We start from the raw sequence: 19,340 nt of genomic DNA on the forward strand, positions 1-19,340 counted from the left end.
GAATGACAGATTTTTCAAAAGGGTGACAGATAATCATAATCCCTGGACATTTTTGGGAAACCCATCCTATCTATGTACACATTTCCTGTGAGATGGTGTTTAGACAAAACCAGCAAATAAATACTATAACTAGTATATGTAAATCAGAGAAAGTTTTTGGTACTTCCTTCTGAAGCCTGTGCCAAGTGTCTGAGCAATCTCTAGCTATTCCATCAAGGAAGATGGATCCAATTTACCAAGATAAACTTCCTTTTCTTCACTGTCCTCCTCTTTCTCTGACAGGGCTTTTATTTTATTGAGAAAATACTTAAAAACTGCAGCCTGCACTTGGGAGGTGAAGTGCAATGACTTTTTGTGTAGTGGGTTCATAACTTGAAGCTGTGTGACTGACTGCAAGCGGACTGATATATGAAGAGGAATTTGATTTATATAATACAAAATTCAGCCCAAAGGAATTACTCAAGCTTGAAGATGCAAACTATAATTCAAAGTTAAGAGTTTATATTCTGTGGGAAAGCAGGGTAGAAACAGATATAAAGTATGTTGACATTAAAAACCCTCTGGTGTTGAATAGAGAGGGAACTAATTCTTCCCGATATCCCCAAAAAGACCTTGCATCTTCATTTTATTATAAACCACCTGAAATGTTAAATATACTCTCACCCCAGAAAATATACTGGAATTCTCATGTTCTGCTTTGGATATAGGTGTGTAATTCTAGATGGAGTAAAACCCCATGCAGTTGTAAGAAAGAGAAATGTTGTTACAACGAAGCTGGACTCTTTCACACCACTTCTGCTGTGGTAGAGCTGCAACCCTCACTCTTCCCAAGCTAGGTGATGGCCCAGACTTTCCCACTGATAAAGACCTCACTGAGCTCTTCCAACAAAGCCAGTGGATGGCAAAGGCCACCAAGTTGAAGCTCCCAAAGAAAGCTCAAGTTTCAAGTGGACTCTAGAATGTAGAAGACCCAATGAAAGCTGAACCTGATGCAAACCAACAGATGAGACGGTAACAAAATTCCACGAGCTCACTTTTCTCAGATAAAGCCTCTTTTTTTTCCACCTGGAACGTCAAGAGTCAAAATTAGGTTTTTTCCCTTTTTCCCTGGGGTTACTACAGTGTGTTACTTCAACCAAAGCCATGGCACAGCTTTATTCATCCTGATGCTCACACAAAAATTCCAGATGTTCAGAGACAGATCCCCTCTGCAGAGTAGAGCCCTACACACCTGGAGCTTCAAGGAAATCCAGCTCTTCTCCCATGTACTCACTGTGCTGTTACCATCACACACATCAATGTGCTTTAACCCTCAAAAAGGTAACAAAAGGTGATCAGAACTGAAACTGAAGTTGTGTACACTCTGGCTCTCCCTTTCATACCCTGCTATCGCATCTACATATCCTGTTACCTACCTGAAAAGAACTACCACCTATAGAGGCCAACAAGCAGGTAATGAAATCAGTCATATAGAAAACAGGCACACATTTTTAAAAGTAAAGATTATTAACCACTGAAGGAGAACAAAGGAAGTGACTAGCTGCCTCCAAATTCAAAAGCATTGTTTGCTTTCAAAAACCTAGCTGATGGAGAACATGAAAATATGAGATGAAATTTCAGAGTCCATGTAATGCTAGGATAATGTATCAAATCCTTTTAATACTGAAAGAAATGAAAGAGAAACAAACTGTTTAAAAGGTTATAAGGAAATAAAAGGAAGCTATTTTTAGAAAATAATAGTTCTAGTCAGCAACAGAGGGTAAGAATGTACTCATCAAATAGTAACAATACTTCTATCAACAAGTTAACACTGAAACTTCACTGATGGCTGAACTACCCAGTTATCTCAAGTACACTGTAGCTAAAATAAGCTTCTTATGACATTTAATCTGATTAACAAAGCAGTGTTGCATTAACAGAATTGTGGGGAGGTGGGGTGCCTCAGCTGCTCTCCAAAGACACACCCACATGACCGATGCACTGACTTTCTCACCTGCCAGGGGAAGAAGCCTTGCCCCAGGCCACGGATTAACACCTGTTGTGCCATAACCCCTCTCAGGATGCACAGCCACACCACAGCAAGGACAACGGTGCTGCACCACTCAAATGTCAGCCCAGATCACTGACTCATGTCAGCTCACCTTGTTTCTTGCAGAAAATACCCTCAGCAAAGAACTACTTCACTTTCCCACCTGATTTTAATACCAGCTTCTCAGAGATACAGATGTTGCTTTGCTGAGCCAACACTTTCAAACAGTTTGCACTGAATTTGAGTACACTTGCACTCAGCGAGTGCACAATGTTTCCCACAGGTAACCCAAAGATCAGACAAAAAAATCTTCTCCTATTTCCAGTGCTGGCAGCCCTAAAAGGTCAGTTTCCTACAGGATGGATGACCCATAAACAGAACACAGAAAAATCCTGAAACGGACAACAATGAGCCATGACTACTATTCAAGAAATTTCCATGAAACATTCTGTACAGAACACAGGAGTATCAGTGTAATAAAAACTCCCAGGGATATCTGCAGTACACACAGGTACTGCAACACTCCACGCTAAAAGACATGCCAAAAGTAGACTGCTACCTCTACTGTCATCCATCTCCCCATCTCTTGAGTGTTCTGACTGGGCATCTGGGGGTGTCTGAAGCACAGCCACACTGTTCTGATTTATAATCTTCAGTTTAAGCTTTGGTTTCGTCCGTTTTCTTCTCGGCACTGTAACAGTGAGGCTCTGTAACTGAGACATGCCGGATTCTGTCAAGCAGACTCCATCCTGGGTGTATGTCTTCGGTGGGTCTATAAAAGTTGAATGAATCATAACAGCAATATAAAACTCTTTTAATTTACAAGTCTTAGATTTTTTTAGGAATAGCACTTACAAGAGTTAATAATCCACATGTACGGAGCTGACCAGTGAGTGAAGAAATTGGTATAAATAAACCAGAGGTATCTGACACTGTCTTACACATTACAATTACAGCTTTATGATTTAGAGTCTGATGTCAAATCCAGCAATAATCCATTACATTGCTACGAAACAACTTCTATCAAAGACTCATCAGCAAGAACAATTTAATTATGGAAACTGGTGCCTTACAGGATATTTCTGTATTACTGGCACCCACGGAAAACTGTGCAAGTCATACTCTGTGTCCCTGTTGCTTATCAGCCAAGGCCCCCAGCCAGCCCTCAGCACTTTACCTTCAGCTTATTGATAACATCAAACCTCCAAGAACTCCTGGTAACTCACAGAAATTACCAGCCCTATCTTATAGGCAGATAAAAAACTTAAGTTGTATCAAGTGAACTGCTCAAGATCAAACTGGAAATTGTGGGTAGAACCCAAGTCTCCCAAGACCTGCAAGACTGCTTCCTCCTCAAGCTGTTAAATGACAATTGAGTCCACAGATAAGCTCTAATATTCCTTAATTCACCATGCAGAAAGGCTCTGTCACCTGTGCTGGGGCCTTGCAAGTGGAAGCTTGGGAACTTTCAGGGAATTGCTAAATGACAAAGAGGCTGCAATGATGCTTCAGCTCTCTGGAGTCAATTAAATCATGATTTGATAACACAGCTTTTGAAAACATACAAATATAATAGCATTTGTTCCATTTAACCAAAAACATTTCCTCATGTAACAATACAGCTGGTTCTGAACAAATTCTTCCCACTTGACTGCCTTCTTACACTGAACTTGAAAGGTGTGTGTTTCAAAAACATCTCACACTCTTTTTCAGATTGAGTATTTGAGGGGAGAACCTTCTCTCAGGTGTCAAATAGAAAAAAAACCTCTGATGTGATGGAAGCTGTCCCAACATGACGTTAGCTGCTGGGTGCTATCACTACAAAGACTGACTTGTGAGTAGGCTTGTCAGGATTATGAATTCCTAGCACACACCAGACAAATACAGGAAAGCTGCATCTTCCTAACAGCTCAAGCCTGTAAACATTTGTATACATGCTTGACTCAGCCACACTGTGTTATCACCACTGATATTAAGGCAAGCAAGTAAGACTGCAATTCAAAGCATAATTTAAAGTAATTATTATAGTGCAGGTATGGCAGGCAAGAGAGAAGTAAGAAGAGAGAATGAGGAAAAAAAATGTAAAGCATGCTGTGGTAACTGAAGGATAGTTAATGCTGTGTGTCACAAAACCATAGGAAAAGGAATTTTTGTCTCATGTAAAAATATACCCTTAAAATATGCTAAATGATCAGATATTAAGCATTTCCATTCTTTACCTAGTTCTTTTGATTTTGAAATAATCTGAGCTCCAACTGATGAATCACAACAGTCCAAAGAAGGCACTGAAAAATATAAGGAAAATAATTTCAACTTTTAAAAATGGTGACTTGATTTAAATTGAAACGATAAATTTTCCTTCCAACAGTTCTGTTAAACTCCTAAATTTATACTTTCGTAATTATTTACTTGCACCTTTAAAAGAAAGTGCTTTTCATTGTCACAGATGTGACTACAAAAGAAGTCTTGATACAAACTGAAGTTCTCAAACTTCCTAAAGCCAAGAATGGCATTGGAACAGCACTGAACTCAATGGGAAATGATCTACTGGGCCAAGGGCAAATGAATACACTGGAATTTGTGGGTTGGAAATCTCTACACTAGACATGATGTTCAGGTTTTGCTGTCCTGATCATTAAAAAGGTGAGGGTTTTGTGAAGTGAGTATTGATCAGAATTTCCCCAAGGAGGGGCCAGCACACTCCAAGAGCTTTGCACAGAAGATTCTCACTGTGTCTGTGCTGTCAGGCCTCTTAGAGAGCACTTGGAGAAGGCTGATGTATCTGAAAACAGATAACACAGGACCTGTTGAAGATAGACAGGGCAATTCTTATTTCAGACAAGAGTACTGATAAATGGAACAGCAGAAACTCAAAAACTACCCCTTGTGTGCTACAGGGCAGCAGTGGAAGAGTGTGACTTAAAAAATAATAATCAAAATGTTCTTCAATACAAGGCTACTTTTGCAGTGGGCAGAAATGCTCTACCCTTTTGCCTTAACTACATAACTGCAATCTTGCTTCACTCACCTATGATATGTAGACTAAACTTTTAGTATTAGTAGTGACTTCACAGAGATTACGCAGACAGAGCAGTAAAGTGATAATGAGGAGCTTCTATCTCGCAAACACAAAACTAGAATCAGAAAACCTGTTAGTCTGGCACAGTTAGCATTACCACAGAGGCAAGTTTATCCACACTTATTTTCCTGGTTTTGTTTGCTTTTTTGGTTTTTTTGCCTAGAAATCTTTTTCCTGTTGAATTTAGGACTCAAGGAGTAATTCTTTTGTGCCTGTCACACAAGATGAGACCCTTGAGGGAGAAGACCTGTGGGGTCCATGTGTCACATCAACCATGGCACGTGTGCTGCTGCTCCCACCTCACACACACCATGGGAGACAGGGCAAGACAAGGAAAAGCACAAAAGCTTCCAAGTAACATTTAAAATGAATATGAAACATACAGGATGCTATCTAGCATGTAAAAAAATTTAAGGAAACTGCAAGTCTGTCTTCAATAACTACAGGGCTTTGAAAGTTTTATGTAATGTGCAACTAATGCACACAGTATAACCTACAGAAAATCAGTATTTCTTGCAATCAGTAAATGAAAGGAGCCTATGAGAACTACTGAAAAACTGAACTCAACAATGGAGAGAGAAGACAAGAAAGAAAATAAATTGAAGATGACATTTTGAAAGAGACACGGAGCTGGAAAGAAACAAAGAATAGGGGACAAGCTGCAAAAGATACTCAAAACACTGAATTGAAACAACACAAAATAGGCAGATTATAAGAACTATTCAAAACGGAGTAAGACATCATCTGTTCATTTGATTTGCTATAATTTACAAGATGGTTTTAAGACTGAAGTAGCAATTACTGAATTAGAATCTAAGGTAAACAAGAAATTCAGACAATTGTGGAACAGGAATTTGAAATACTTCATTTAGAAATCAAACAACAGAAAGATCTTCTCATCCAGGTCAGATTGAACAATTTTAGCTTTGGAGACTGAATAGAGTTGAAATGCTCAAATAAACAAGCTGATAGTGACAGAGGTGAGGCCTTCAGAGATCCACTCACAAAAACTGCATGAACAAACAGTGTTTGAAGACAGTATCAAACAGACTTGTAGAAAAAGAACTAATTAGTGTGCAGATTAAGCATTACAATCAATAAAATGCAAAGCAGAAAAGTGCAGCACTATTAGAGAAAGTCGATCCAAAGGGGGAAAATTAAAACAGAAAAAAATAGTGCTTTCTGAGGCATTCAGCTGAATTTTAACCAAAACTGCTAAATTTATCAGCAAAAGGGTTTAAACATGCTGAATAATGTATAGCATTTAGTAGCCTCAGCTGAAAGCAAATGATTGCACAGAATATAAGAAAAGAAAGTGGAGTTCATTTTTAAGGCTGTATTAGAAAAGATTCTATGAAAAAATGAAACCAAAATATGGTAGAGTGGAATGGTTGATGAAGAAATACAGCACTAGCAGAACACCCTTTATTGGGTGCCTGCATAACTGTGTCAGTGATAATACAAGGATTTTCTTGGTAAATACAATAACATAAGAACATTAGAGATGACACAGTAACTGTGCCAAATAATAAAAAAATTCAAAAGTTAACTTTTTAACACATTAACATATTATATTGGATTTATATCTTGTATTTGTAAAGTACGTAGAATTAAATTTCAGAATGAAGAAAAATTTAGATCAGTTTAATGAAAATGATACAACAGACACTGCCAGCTGTAATGTGTCTCACTGGCTGTACCAGGCACCCCTGGACAGGGGTAAGTGATACCAAATCCTCACTGCCTCCCCAAGTATGTTTTACTTGAGCCCCAGGAGGAGTAAATGCACACAGGCACCTTCAGAAACTGCAATCAAATCAGTTCTAACTGGTTACAGAAAACCAGGCAGAGCTGGTCCTTCTGCATCCTGCAGAGAAACAAAAACAGCACCAAGGGAGGAGGAAGCTGGAGTGTGGATGAAGACAGGATGGGAGTGGATGAAATCTGCAGATAGGGGCATATGACATATCAAGGGCAAATGACACAAAGGCAGAACTGATGAGTAGATGGCCAAAAACTGCTTGTCCAGGAGTGGATGTGGATGAGAGACACACACACCCCTCCCAAACATGCAGGAATTACAGCACAGGGGAAAAGCTGCTGCTACTTAATGCACCTACCTAGCATCTAGTCATGAGAATTTATAAATTTCTCTACAGGACACAGCAATATGCTGGAGAACATTTCTTATAACCTGAGACAGTACTAAAAGGAACCTGAAAAAGCTATGCTGGAGCAAATCTTACACCATTCTGGCTTTTAACATTTATGTATGCTCAAGAAGAAAAACACTATCTTTTATTTCTGTTTCCTGAAGAAGACAACTTTTTAAGAATATCAGGTATGGTGAGACAGGGAAGAGCTCTTACAAATTTAAAGAAGTTTCCACTTTCTGAAAAAAGAAAAATGAAAGCTCCTTCTCAGTATCTACACACTAGAACCATTTGCTCTTCACCAAGGGTACACCTGCAATGTTTTGCTTATTTATTAGGTTGAGGGGCTCTTGTTTCTTCTAAAAATAAAGTAGTTAAAAGCCCTGTAATAATATTTGCAACATATCTATGATACATCAAATGGAAAGGGCAAGAACCATCCCAGTAAGAATCCCACAATATGATATATTTTTAGAAGCTTTCTACTGCTAACTACATTTACTTCTCTAAGTTTATCAAATGCTGATTCTTCTCACTTTGAAACAAAAAATTACAGAAAATTTTCAGAAGAGTTTTAGAAAAATTCATGAAAGACCGAAGCATTTCATATAAAAATACATGCAGGTATTTCTATGAACATGCATCAAAGGACATATTCAGACATGCAACTGTGCAAATGTACATGTGTTAGAGAGGTCTTAATATTCAGTCAAAACAGGAAAGAGTAAGCAGATAAAATTCTCTTATAAGAAAGGTAAAAAAAAACCTGCAAAGAAAACTTGGAACTCCCAAGAGATTGGTTCCAATTCCTTGGAACCCAAACCTAAGCAGCACAACTTCACAGAGATGTGCAGGAAGGACTAATTCAGGGGCCAGCTTCTGCCTGGAAGTGAAATACCTCTTGTGAAACTGTCCCATCTCACGTATCATGGGCTTTAATTATCTCTAAAAGGTAACTCTGCCAGCTCCAAAGAGAAAAGAAGTATTTCTCACTTGGAACTTTTTGCTCTAAGTACTCAAAGCTTATTATAAAAATAAACAAAAGTCTACATTATATCTGCAAGTTCTTGCTTTTTCCACTTAAAAAACCTCTTTCCTTTTGAATTTTTGAAAGCAGATCTTTAAAATGAAGTGACTTGCAAAAATACAGAAGCATTACTCATTCTTCTATTTGTGATAAAAATGGGTTACTTGGAAGTGTTCCAGCAAGGAGTATATAAACCTCCAAGGTCAGGTCAATAAGTTACAATTACTGCTGTGATGAGGACATGCCAATGTTAAGGCACATTAAATGCTCTATTGAACTTCTCTTGGCAGACTTCTCAAGCCTATGCGTCCCATCTTCGATCCTGACCAGTAAAACCAATCTTACTGACAACTTCTTGGTGGATACAAATTTTTCTTGAAATATTTGCTTACTTCTTGTACCTTCCTCTTACTGTTCTCTTGTGATACCCCAATGAAGGGGTAATATGAACACTTTCATGTGCTTATGCTAAAATGGGAAGACGTGTCAATGTTAAAGGAACCGACTGAAACAGCAACTTCCCAGAGCTGACATGCAGGGAAAACAGACCTGGGCTATCACCCTTGCAGCAAGATTAAATATAAGACTATAAATCATGTCACAGGCTAACCTAACTGCTGACAGGCCACTCACAGAGCATTAGCCAGCACCATCCCAGATACCCAGAACCAGATCCCACAAATGTTCCTCAACTGCAGTAACCTCAGCTCCTCAAGTGCCACTGCTACACAACTGTGGTACAGACCAACAAGGCTGTCAGTGTCCATGTCCAGAGAAGTGCAAAGTTCATCAGAAGGAATTACACATTTTAGTTAATAAGGAAGTGATAACTCCCAAACAAAAAATATGGCCAATTCTTCTCAAGACTGCAGCTAGGGAGGGAAGCATTTGTCTTGAATACTGGGAGAGCTGAGGAAAAGGCATGAAGAAAACATGAGGGAGGAGGGGAGAAGTGCTTACACAGACTGCTGTTACAGCTACTGCTGTGTCAGACAGCCTCAAAGCATCAAAATACACAAACTTTTTGTGCTTAGAAATAGTTTTCAGATTCTTCTGCAGATGTAACTTTAGAGAACTGGGCTATCTTCCTTCCACTTGACAAAGTGAGATGCCTTTGAGCCCTTCACTCCCTAATGCTCCTAGCAGTTTATCCCTATCTTCAATACCTCTACACAGATCTCCCATGAGGTTTCCTCTGGCCTAAAGCACTTGAGGGTGTGAAAAGAGCCTACAACACTTCCGCAAGAGCCCTTAAAATGAACACAAAAAAAATCTTACTTCTACCACGAGCCAAACCTCCATCAGAGCACAGAACACATTCCCAAACCTATTTATTGCAGTGTGCAATCCTGCCATTGGTTTCGATCGTCTTCTTACCGTTCGTTGGTGGAATGTATGGCCTACAAATGGTACAGTCAAAACCCATATCAGCTATGTTTTCCACTTCCTCCTCTGTGTTTAAGTTCTGACAGATTGCATGCATCCATCTAGAAATTAAGTGGGGGAAAAAATACAATTTAAAGGAAATAGATGGTGTTTTAGGAGACCCAAGTATCAGTCTATGGTCCAAGTAAATGGGAAATAGTTGTTCAGTTTGAATTCTTTTAGGGAGAAACCACAGAATCAGGTTTTCCATATACAGCATCCCCTACAGTGGTGTGTGTTACACCCTGTATATGGAGCAGCAGATCAACTATTTCCCTCCACAGGAAGGAACTCTCTATAAAACAATCTCCCAAACATATTTTTGTATGATAATTTTCTCCCTATATTGCAATAATTTTAATTACTTTATACAATGCAATCTAGATTCAGCCTCACAACAATAGTCTTGTGAGGTAAATTAGTTTTGTTTTTACAGGGCAGGAGGGAAGAGGCCGAGAATGATTAATTAATTTGCCCAGAATCAGACAGTTAAATCTGTGGTACCAAGAATAAACTACTAAGAGACTTCTGAGACTCAGTAATCCAGTGTTCTTTACCACATGACCATTTCCTTTATCTTTACACTTTTACTCTAGGGGACAAAAATTAAAATAAGATTTGAACAGGAAAAACATGTGAAATATTAGAAATCCTTACCGATCACACTGTCTACACTGAATTATAAGCTCCTCATCCCTGTACATGCGGTAGCAGATTGGGCAGGTAGACAAACTTGCACAGGGAGCACACTGTGTGTAATTATTTTGCCATTCACATCTTAAACCTGGAGAAGTTGCTCCACAGTGTCTGCACCAAACACACCTGCAGAACAGACAAAGAGATCTATTACTGTCAGTTAACAGGAAGATCATTTTGTGGCTTTAAATCTCTTCCACTTAGAATGAGGTGAATAATTAAGTTTTAACTTAACAACATATTTAACCACAAATGTTTAACAACATTTTTTGTACTTTGTAAAGAAAGTTCCTAATTAATAATTCCCTTGAAACTGCAAAAGCAGGCAGATGGGTTCTTGTAACAGCTCAACAGATCAAAGTGGTTCCTGCTCCCAGGTGCCATTCACTTTGAGATCCAGAGACTTAACCATGTGAGAGGTCTGGTCTGTTTGTGTTTCACCCAAGTAAAACAAATGGTTTTCACAGGGTTTTATTTCTAGAACACTTGGGTGAAACACCCATTTATTTTTCCAGCTGAACACTGGAATGAATGCAATGAATGTAAATTGGAAATTTTTTCTTGCTATGAGTTTCAAAAGAGAAATTCTGTCTATCTCTACTTATGTGGCTTTTGGTATGAAGAAGCAGTTCTAAGAGGAGGTAAGAGTTTCCCTTATAGACTGATAATTGAATAAAACAACTCAAAGGCATTTTGATGGCTTTGTTTAATACACCTGACTTAGACACAATTAAAACCTTGTTACAATTCAACTGACATTACAAATACCAAGTGACAGAGAGAAGCAGAGGAGGCCAGCAGGCAGCATCTCTGACCCCAGGCCCAAACACACCATTTGCACTTCCAGCCTCCCTTTGGCACAGTCTGCAGGGGTGGATCCAGGCAGTAGGTGTGGTAGCTGATGTCGCAGTCATCACACAGGAGGAGTCTCCCTGGATCTGTGGCTTTCCCACAGGCTTCACACACTGTGCACTCCAGGCACCTCCAACCTTTGCTAAGTACCACTTTAGTAATCTGAAAAACACAAGGTGAGAATTAGTTGGAAATGGTTCAGTGAAGTGTGATCAATGTATAAATTAAGGTCTGGCTTGTGGACCTCAGGATGCTCTTCTGGGCACACCACCCACAGCTCAAGGAGCTCTTTATCAATCAGACTTTCTGAGGCTTCAATAAGCAGGAATGGATTAAACAGAAAGCAACTGTTCTCCTTTCTACTTTTAAAAACAGGTGCAGTGTTTCCCTTTTCAAGTCACCTGGGACTTCACCTGACTGCCAGGACTTTTCAAATATCATGGACAGTGGCATGGCAGCTGCATCAGCCAATTCCCTCAGGACTCTGGGATACATCTTGTCAAGTCCCAGAGACTTGTGTACATTCTGGTTCCTCCAGAGATCACAAACCTGATCCTCTCATGTCAAGATGTGATCATGGTGCTGAAGTTTTAGTCATCTGAAGCAAAGAGCTAACTTACTGCAATTGATATATAATGCAAGAGTAGTATATAGACAAAAAGTCAAATTATAATTGCATGAAATACACATATGGCATTTTGTGAAGTATGTGCAAAATAAAGTTTTTTGACATGTTTGAAAAAAAATCCCACTTTTACACAGATATACTTACATCACAACCAATGAAAAGTGTATAGTGTATATACTGCAGTAAATAGCTTATTTTGTGCTTGCTAGGTCATTTCACAGCATTCAAATTTAATTTTCACACATTCTCTCCTAGACTAATGAATGTAAAATGTATTAATTAACCACTCCAACTGCTGTCAATTCTGACAGCCAACAGGCAAATTGAATCAACTAAACCTTATGCCCCAAGTAAATGAAGATGCAGTATAATTTTTTTCTTTGTTTTTAATTCTGCTTGTATCTAGGTTTAAAGCTTATATCTCTAACTGTTATTTTAACCAACTGCTGGATAATCAGCGCTATTTATGGTTGTGAAATTACAAAAAGGTTAATTTCTCTTGAGGCTATGCATACTATAAAATGACATTTAATTAAAGTCTTTCACAAGTCACATACAAATAATGGTCACATTAGCTGATGAATATCTAACAAGTTAATGACTCCCCTAATTACCACAAAACCAAAGGCAGCATAGTGCTATTAAAGTACAATATGAAAACAGTGTAATCAAGTGATTTTTGTGTGTAACAACAGCACTCACCTTAATACTGACACAGTATGGATGGTAACACTGCCCACACTGGGAACAGGCCAGCAACCGGCCCTCAGCACCTTGGCCAAAACTCCCACAAACCACACACATATCCTGCAATGACACACAAGAGCAGACTCTCAACACCTGCCAGACACTACATTCTGAAAACATGTAACTATAAAATCCAACTAGCATGCTGTATCATTTAACCACTAACAAGGGCATTCATTCACATTTTTCTAATTAAGATCAGGGAAACAAAATGAAAAATCGTAACTATTATCCTAACCTGATGGAGAGTGAACTTGTCACTGTTAGAGAAGAGGACAACTGTGTTATGCATTGAGTTTTCTTCTTCATCTTTATTAGATGAAATATCCATGGTTGTGACCTATTAAAAAACCACAAAATATAAATAGCAAGCACATCACATTTTCTAAGACATGAGACAATATGAAACATTCTCTAAATAAGAGTTCTGCGAATATTTATTCATACAGTTTAAACTTTCATAAAAAGCTACCTCCATCAGAAATTACTGCCTTAATCCACATTTTCTCATCATCAGTATTATAGCTTTACAAACATATTCTCTTTCTCTGCTTTTTTCACCTTCACATATTATCCCATTACACTTCCAAATGGAAATGGAAGGAAAGACATAGTCTAAGAAAAAAATCACTAAGCAGAAATTGTCATACTGTGCCCAGACTGCTCTGTTCCAGGCACATAAACACTGAAGTTCTTTTTATCAAAAAGTTAATTGCAGTAACAGACTTCTGAGTATTAATTCAAAGAGCAACTGCATATTTTGTCCCATATTGCCTAAAATGTGGTTTAGCTAATGCTCCAAGTATATTAGAGGAATAAATAAGTGTTCAAAAGTTACTTGCTGCAAGCAGTTTATGAGCGTTATCTATCTTTTCCATAAAAACTTGAACTGAACTGGAAACATCTGTTTTGATCTCCTTCCATCAGCTCTTACTATAGACAGCAACTTTTCTTTTTCATCAAGTGATTTTTATTCTGACTTGGCCCTTACTAATCCACCACACTAATGTACAGCTTCTCAGGAAGAGAAAAAAGAATGAGAGACTTCAACTGTGCTCTGATTTTCATGCGAATCTTGCAATAGAGAAGTTGCTGTCCATGAATTTAAACTAATAGGCCCAACTGTTATCTTTGAATCAGGAATACAAGGGCACACAGTTCCATATAAAAGATCAAATGCATGATAGAGAAATGTAACTTTGTTTTACCAGCTTTTCCAATTATATATATGTGGATTATTTTAAATACAGTGTAAGTCCTACACAGATAAGTTTTGTTTGAATAATAATTTAAATATTTCACAAATCCAAACATAACTCTAGGGACAAATGTAAATATCATTACATCAGCTAGAGAAATCCTTCTGATACACAATTGCTGAAACTCAGCATTTACTAAGAAACAGCTAAAAAGGGAATACATCTTTATGTGCTTTGATTACCAAATATTTGAGAGCACTGCAGCTGTAACTAAGCAGTTAACTCCAAAGCGCTTGAAATACCTTGATACCTTCAGGGACAGTACTTCCTTACCTACTTTTCCACAGGTTTCACAAAATTTTTGTAATTGCACATTCAAAAGAGCAGAATTTGAAGGGCTGAATGACAGCAATCTTGGTGTTTGCTGAACCCCAGAACTGACCCACTATGGGTTACCCCGTAACCACCTTTTTCCCCATTCCCAAGATATACCAAGGTACTTCCAAATCTGTGTGGCTGTCCACTGATCCTATGCTGAGTAAGAATTATTTTGTGCAAACTGAATGAAAATACTCCCATTTCAAATATTTATCTGGCAAAAGGCTGATCTCTTGGTATTGCTAATTTCAAGGCAACCGCATCTCTGGAACTCTGGAGCTGCCATCTGCATGATGACTCAAAGGATCAAATTCCTGTAGGAAACTGTGGAGAGTGATGTCCATTTTGTATTTATAGCAAAGTTACCTAAATCACTCACCTCAGTTCAAGTACAAAAACTTTTACAAGTTTGATCTATAAACCCCAGCTTCTCCTGAAGTATAGATTTGTGCTTTGTAACACCAAAATAATGATGTGAATGCCTCCAATTCATTAAGGTGCTGTAAATAACCTAAGTGGAACTCATCCTGTACATTCAAAATTACAAATTTGCTTATGAATCTTGACCATCCAATGCTTTAAAAGGGAAAAGTGACAGTGTTGATTGTTCCTTCTTAAAATCATGAACAGCTGAGTACTCCAAGATATCATTACACATGCAACAGAAAGTGTGACAAACTCAAACAGATTACACACAAGAGCACAAAAACACAGCTCTAAAGAGAGTGTCAGGAATTACTTCACAAAGACATAAAATGAACAAGTGTCTCTCCAAACATAAGGAACAGGATGTCTCACAAAACAGGCAGCGCTAGTTGGTAATCGAAGTTTAAAAGAAACTTTCAAATAGAACAAATCCACAGTGGGGAAGAAAAAATTGTTTTACAGTCCAGATTTCTGAGTTTTTCATACCAGAATCCTTCTTCTTACGAGGAGCAGACTAGGACTGTGTAGGATTTTTAAGTTCCAGAAACACTTCAAGCATTAAGTAGCTTAACTATCAACTGCAGTGAGCAATCACCTGCTTACAATCACTTCACTGCTTCTGAAGAATAGGAGACAGCAAATGTAATCATCATTTTCTCAAAGCTTTCTGGACAGAAGCTGTGTACAGAACAGTAGACATCTGATCACAACAAAGTACTCAGAGATACTGAGAGTTACATTAATTCATTAAAGAGTCAAGGAAGCTTTAGTTATTTAATCATGATCTGTAAGGGCTCTCTGAAGGAGTCAGCACTTCTGGGGACAGAGAAATCTGACTGATGCAACTTACTTCACTATCAAATTTTTTCAGTAAAGTCCACCTCCAAAGCTACTTAAAAGAAGTTAAACTGAACAGGAATGGTCCCTATACTGATAAATACACAAAATAAAGAGGGGAATAAATTATCAGTTTTGTATGTGGGAGAATAGCACTAGTCAAAATCTGACAGGGCCTGCCTGCTAACAGGTGGTGGTACTCAACGCACTCGTGTGCAATCTGAAAAATCAAGTGTGAAGCAAGGTGACAAAGCTTGCCAACAGGATTGGGATATTCAGAGTAATGAAATTCAAAAGACAAGTGTGAAGAACTGCACAAGAACTTCATAAAGCTGAGTGCTGGGCTATAAAATGGCAGATGAAGGTTCACAAAACAAGGAAATTAACATGACAAAGGAATTGGCATTGATGATGGGAAATATGGAGTAGTTTCCATACAAGGAACAGCTCAAAATACTGGCATTCTCCATACTTGCAAGTCAAGAGTGGAAAGAAGAGGAGAAGAAATGATGGAGGTCTACAGAAACTGAGTGGCATGGATGAAGTGAATAGAAACCAGCTTTCCACTGTCTCTTCTCTAAGAGCACTGAGAAGCAGGCAGCTCATCCAGGAGGCAGCCACTTAAAACATAAGCTGTGGAGCTGAAGACCTGAAAAAGGTTAACATGGTTTTCCTGAAGTTTTTTTCAAGTGAATGGGCAGATTTATGAAGGAAGCTCCAACACAGGCTGCCCAAGACAAAGACATCAGTTCTTGTTCAGCAAGTCCTCAACCCACAAACTGCTGAAATGTCTCCTCTTCTGTTCTGCACTCCTGCTCCACCACTCAGTCTAGAAGAACCTTTGCTCTGGTCTCCTATGGCTGCTGTTACACTCTCAAGCACAAACCCTGCTCTCTCCTTCTGGGTTGTTCCAGTCACTGCTGCCTTTACCCAAGCACATTCTGCACATGAGGAAATGGAACTTTAAAACTCCCAACTGTTTTGTATTTAAATGGCAAGTGTGGCACAGAATTGCCTCAAGCCCACTGAGCTGTAGTGTTCTAGTTCTTCATCACAAGCAGTAACAGCCAGGCTTCATCAAACACCCCTGGCTCTGCAGTTTGTTGGTTTTTTTATACAGAATTTTAATACAAAAATTATAGCTGAATAGAACTGTTACATTAACAGACTGCAATATGACTTCAAAAAAGATGTCCTTACCCCTGGAATGACCACAGCCCCAACTCCATTCTTCAGTTTTGATCTTCCTCTGCCACCTCTTCCTGAGAGACCAGCTCCTCTTGGTCTCCGCTTCCCTGGGAATCCTGATCCTCGGCCCTATTCAATGTAAGGTAACAATGTAAATGCAACCTCAAGTTCTTTTGTTACATGGGATTCAAACTTGTTCAGTTCATCTAGGGAAAAACATAAGTAAAAAAAAACAAACTGTGATTTCAGGTGAGTATGTGCACACCAGGGCATGGTCATTAAACCTCTGCATGAATCTATGTGAAATACCTTTAATTACTTACATTGTGTAATATGCTCATCTTTATCATCAATGAGAAAGCAGCCAAACCAGCAATGTTTATTTTCTGCTCAGGAGTAACTGAAAATATGCATTTCCCCCACCACTTCCCCTCCACCTCAAGTTGCAAAGTTTCCAAAATATATCTTTTATTCTATGATTCATTTTTCTTTTCTCTTTGAACAGTCAGCCCAGACAGTCATGGGACTTCTTGCACAGGGTCTGGACACTTGATTACTGGTAATCATAGATACTTTTCTTACACTATGAATAATCAAGTGAAACCTGGAATTTATTAGGATTGAGTCCCACTCACAAAACAAAGTGGGAACTGGCTCCATGGAACTCTCTTAATTCAGCATATATAGAGAGAGTTTTTTATATTTATTCTATCAGTTACACTCAGATCAACATTCCCCATACTGTGAAGTTTTTTTTATACAATCTCCACTTATATACAGACAGCTTCTTTTCTCCCTTCCCTATTTAACATGCAGATGCAGAGCTGCAGTGTTGTGCTTTGGAGCATTCAGTGTGTTCAACTACAATTATCTTTGGGAGAGCAAGTATGATTTTACTATTACCTGTTATTCATACAGTGACTTAAGTTTGGAATTTTGGGGTTTTTTGGTTTGAGGGTTTTTTTTAATTTCTGAATGAACTAAGCACAAGAGGATTCCTAATCCTCCCTAATCATTTCCAGAGAGAAAAATCACATCCCCCAGTTCTGGCTGATCTCTAAGACATATTTACAGTGTGTCTCAGAGCCTCTAATCTGTGTAACTGATAATTATGGCATGTACTCAAATAAGCACCTTTCCTACTACAAAATAAGCATTGACATTATTTATTGCATTTTATATTTGTCAATAATCTCAGCTCCTAATACAGCCCAAGTGTGGAGTACAGAGCATGGGGTATCCAAACATTTGCTGCAAAATACTTCTAATACCACAGCAGAAGTTTTGCTCTGTAAAACATTGTCAGTGGAAGCAACAAAGCTCTGTGGGGACCGTGTCACCAACAGACATGAAGGGTTCTTTCCTGATGGAGACAGGAGTTCCTTGGATGGAAATAAGCACTGTGGGCTCAATATTCCCTTACAGTATTTCTCAAATATTCCAACTCCTGCTTTAAAGAACATAAAGAACTTTATGGTCATAACTAAAGGGAGAACTGAAGGATCCCAATGTTAAAACTGTATTAACACCCATTTAATAAAGGAAAGAGAAATTAAATTGACTCACACACCATGTTAATGAAATACAATGATACTTGAGTGAAAGGTATGATGTTGCTGGATGCTGAGGTGAAACAAAAAAATGTCCTTAGATATCTATGGAGCTAATACATATGCACATACAGGACAAACAATCATCAATTTTTTAATGTGAAAACTCTTCTGACAAGTTTCTTATTTTCCGTTTCAGAACAGGTGTCAGTATTGTTATTTTCACACAACTAGTAACAGGAATAAGCACAAACTTGTATCAATGTTAATGCTGAATATTAAGCTGAAAATTAATGCTTAAAGCAGCAAAAGCTAAGCTGATGTCAAATTAAAATAAAATTAGAATGAGAGTTAAAGTGAGATGAACTTAAATCATTGGGAAGCTACAGCTATTTGTCAGTTTCATAATTTAGCTTTTTTTTTTACTTTACTTAAACCAAATAATTCTACTTTAGTTACTTCATGGTAAATGTCATTGGGGATATAAGTTTTAGTCCATCTAATCAGGTAGGAAAGTTTTTTATTCTCCCATCAGCTAAAAATGATGTCACTTTGAATCCACTCTGTGAGATTTCTTCACAGCGATGAATTCAAGCCATCATTCAGATCTCTGCTCCTTTCCATGCCTGGCTTACCTTACTGCCAGTCTTGAGGACATTTTCCTTCTCAGGTAATTTATTTTGACAGCCAACCACAAAAAATGATATACTTAACACACATGAAATTTGGGTAATACAAAGTATTCTTTGTCACTGAAATTCAAGGCAATGCCATCATACTGTACACTCTGGAAAGCTCACATCTTTTAGCCTGAAAGCTCCAGAGTTTCAATAATTTTTAGAGGCCTTGAACAGTAACAGAATGGAAGATTAATTAAGGTGTGAGATACAGAATTTCATCACTAATCTCTACAGCAGAAAGATAGCAATGGATACATGAAAATAAATTCAAGTTATTTACCACTTTGATGCTCCAAATGGCACTGCCAGGAAGCTGTCTGGATTTAAAAATGTCCCGACCTTCAGAAATGTCTGGGGACCAGGAAGGTGGGCTGACTGTATTATTGGTACTCCAAGCCCCCTAGGATACGGTAGGTGAGAAAATAGATGTATAAAACTTTGCAACA

General features: G+C 38.3%; 1 protein-coding gene across 10 annotated transcripts in view; it reads right to left on the reverse strand.

Annotated features, from left to right (window-relative positions):
- The window catches only part of KMT2C (lysine methyltransferase 2C), a 190,661-nt gene that overhangs the window by 51,581 nt on the left and 119,740 nt on the right, over positions 1-19,340 (reverse strand). For 6 of the 10 annotated variants that reach the window (XR_004500383.1, XM_015653364.2, XM_015653395.2 and 3 more), the window contains 9 exons: positions 19,175-19,294; positions 16,677-16,793; positions 12,875-12,976; positions 12,592-12,696; positions 11,242-11,423; positions 10,371-10,535; positions 9,666-9,775; positions 4,249-4,314; positions 2,589-2,801 (listed from right to left, as the gene is read on the reverse strand). Coding sequence is in view for 9 of the 10 variants with exons in the window: in XM_015653364.2 (XP_015508850.1) it covers positions 2,589-2,801; positions 4,249-4,314; positions 9,666-9,775; positions 10,371-10,535; positions 11,242-11,423; positions 12,592-12,696; positions 12,875-12,976; positions 16,677-16,793; positions 19,175-19,294 (1,180 nt within the window). In the remaining variant the exon portion in view is untranslated. The remainder of the gene's footprint in view (positions 1-2,588; positions 2,802-4,248; positions 4,315-9,665; positions 9,776-10,370; positions 10,536-11,241; positions 11,424-12,591; positions 12,697-12,874; positions 12,977-16,676; positions 16,794-19,174; positions 19,295-19,340) is intronic. The other 4 variants (XM_015653412.2, XM_015653403.2, XM_015653423.2 and 1 more) reach the window with 4 other exon arrangements.

This window comes from Parus major, chromosome 2 (assembly GCF_001522545.3).
Source record: "Parus major isolate Abel chromosome 2, Parus_major1.1, whole genome shotgun sequence".
Lineage (NCBI taxonomy): Eukaryota > Metazoa > Chordata > Aves > Passeriformes > Paridae > Parus > Parus major.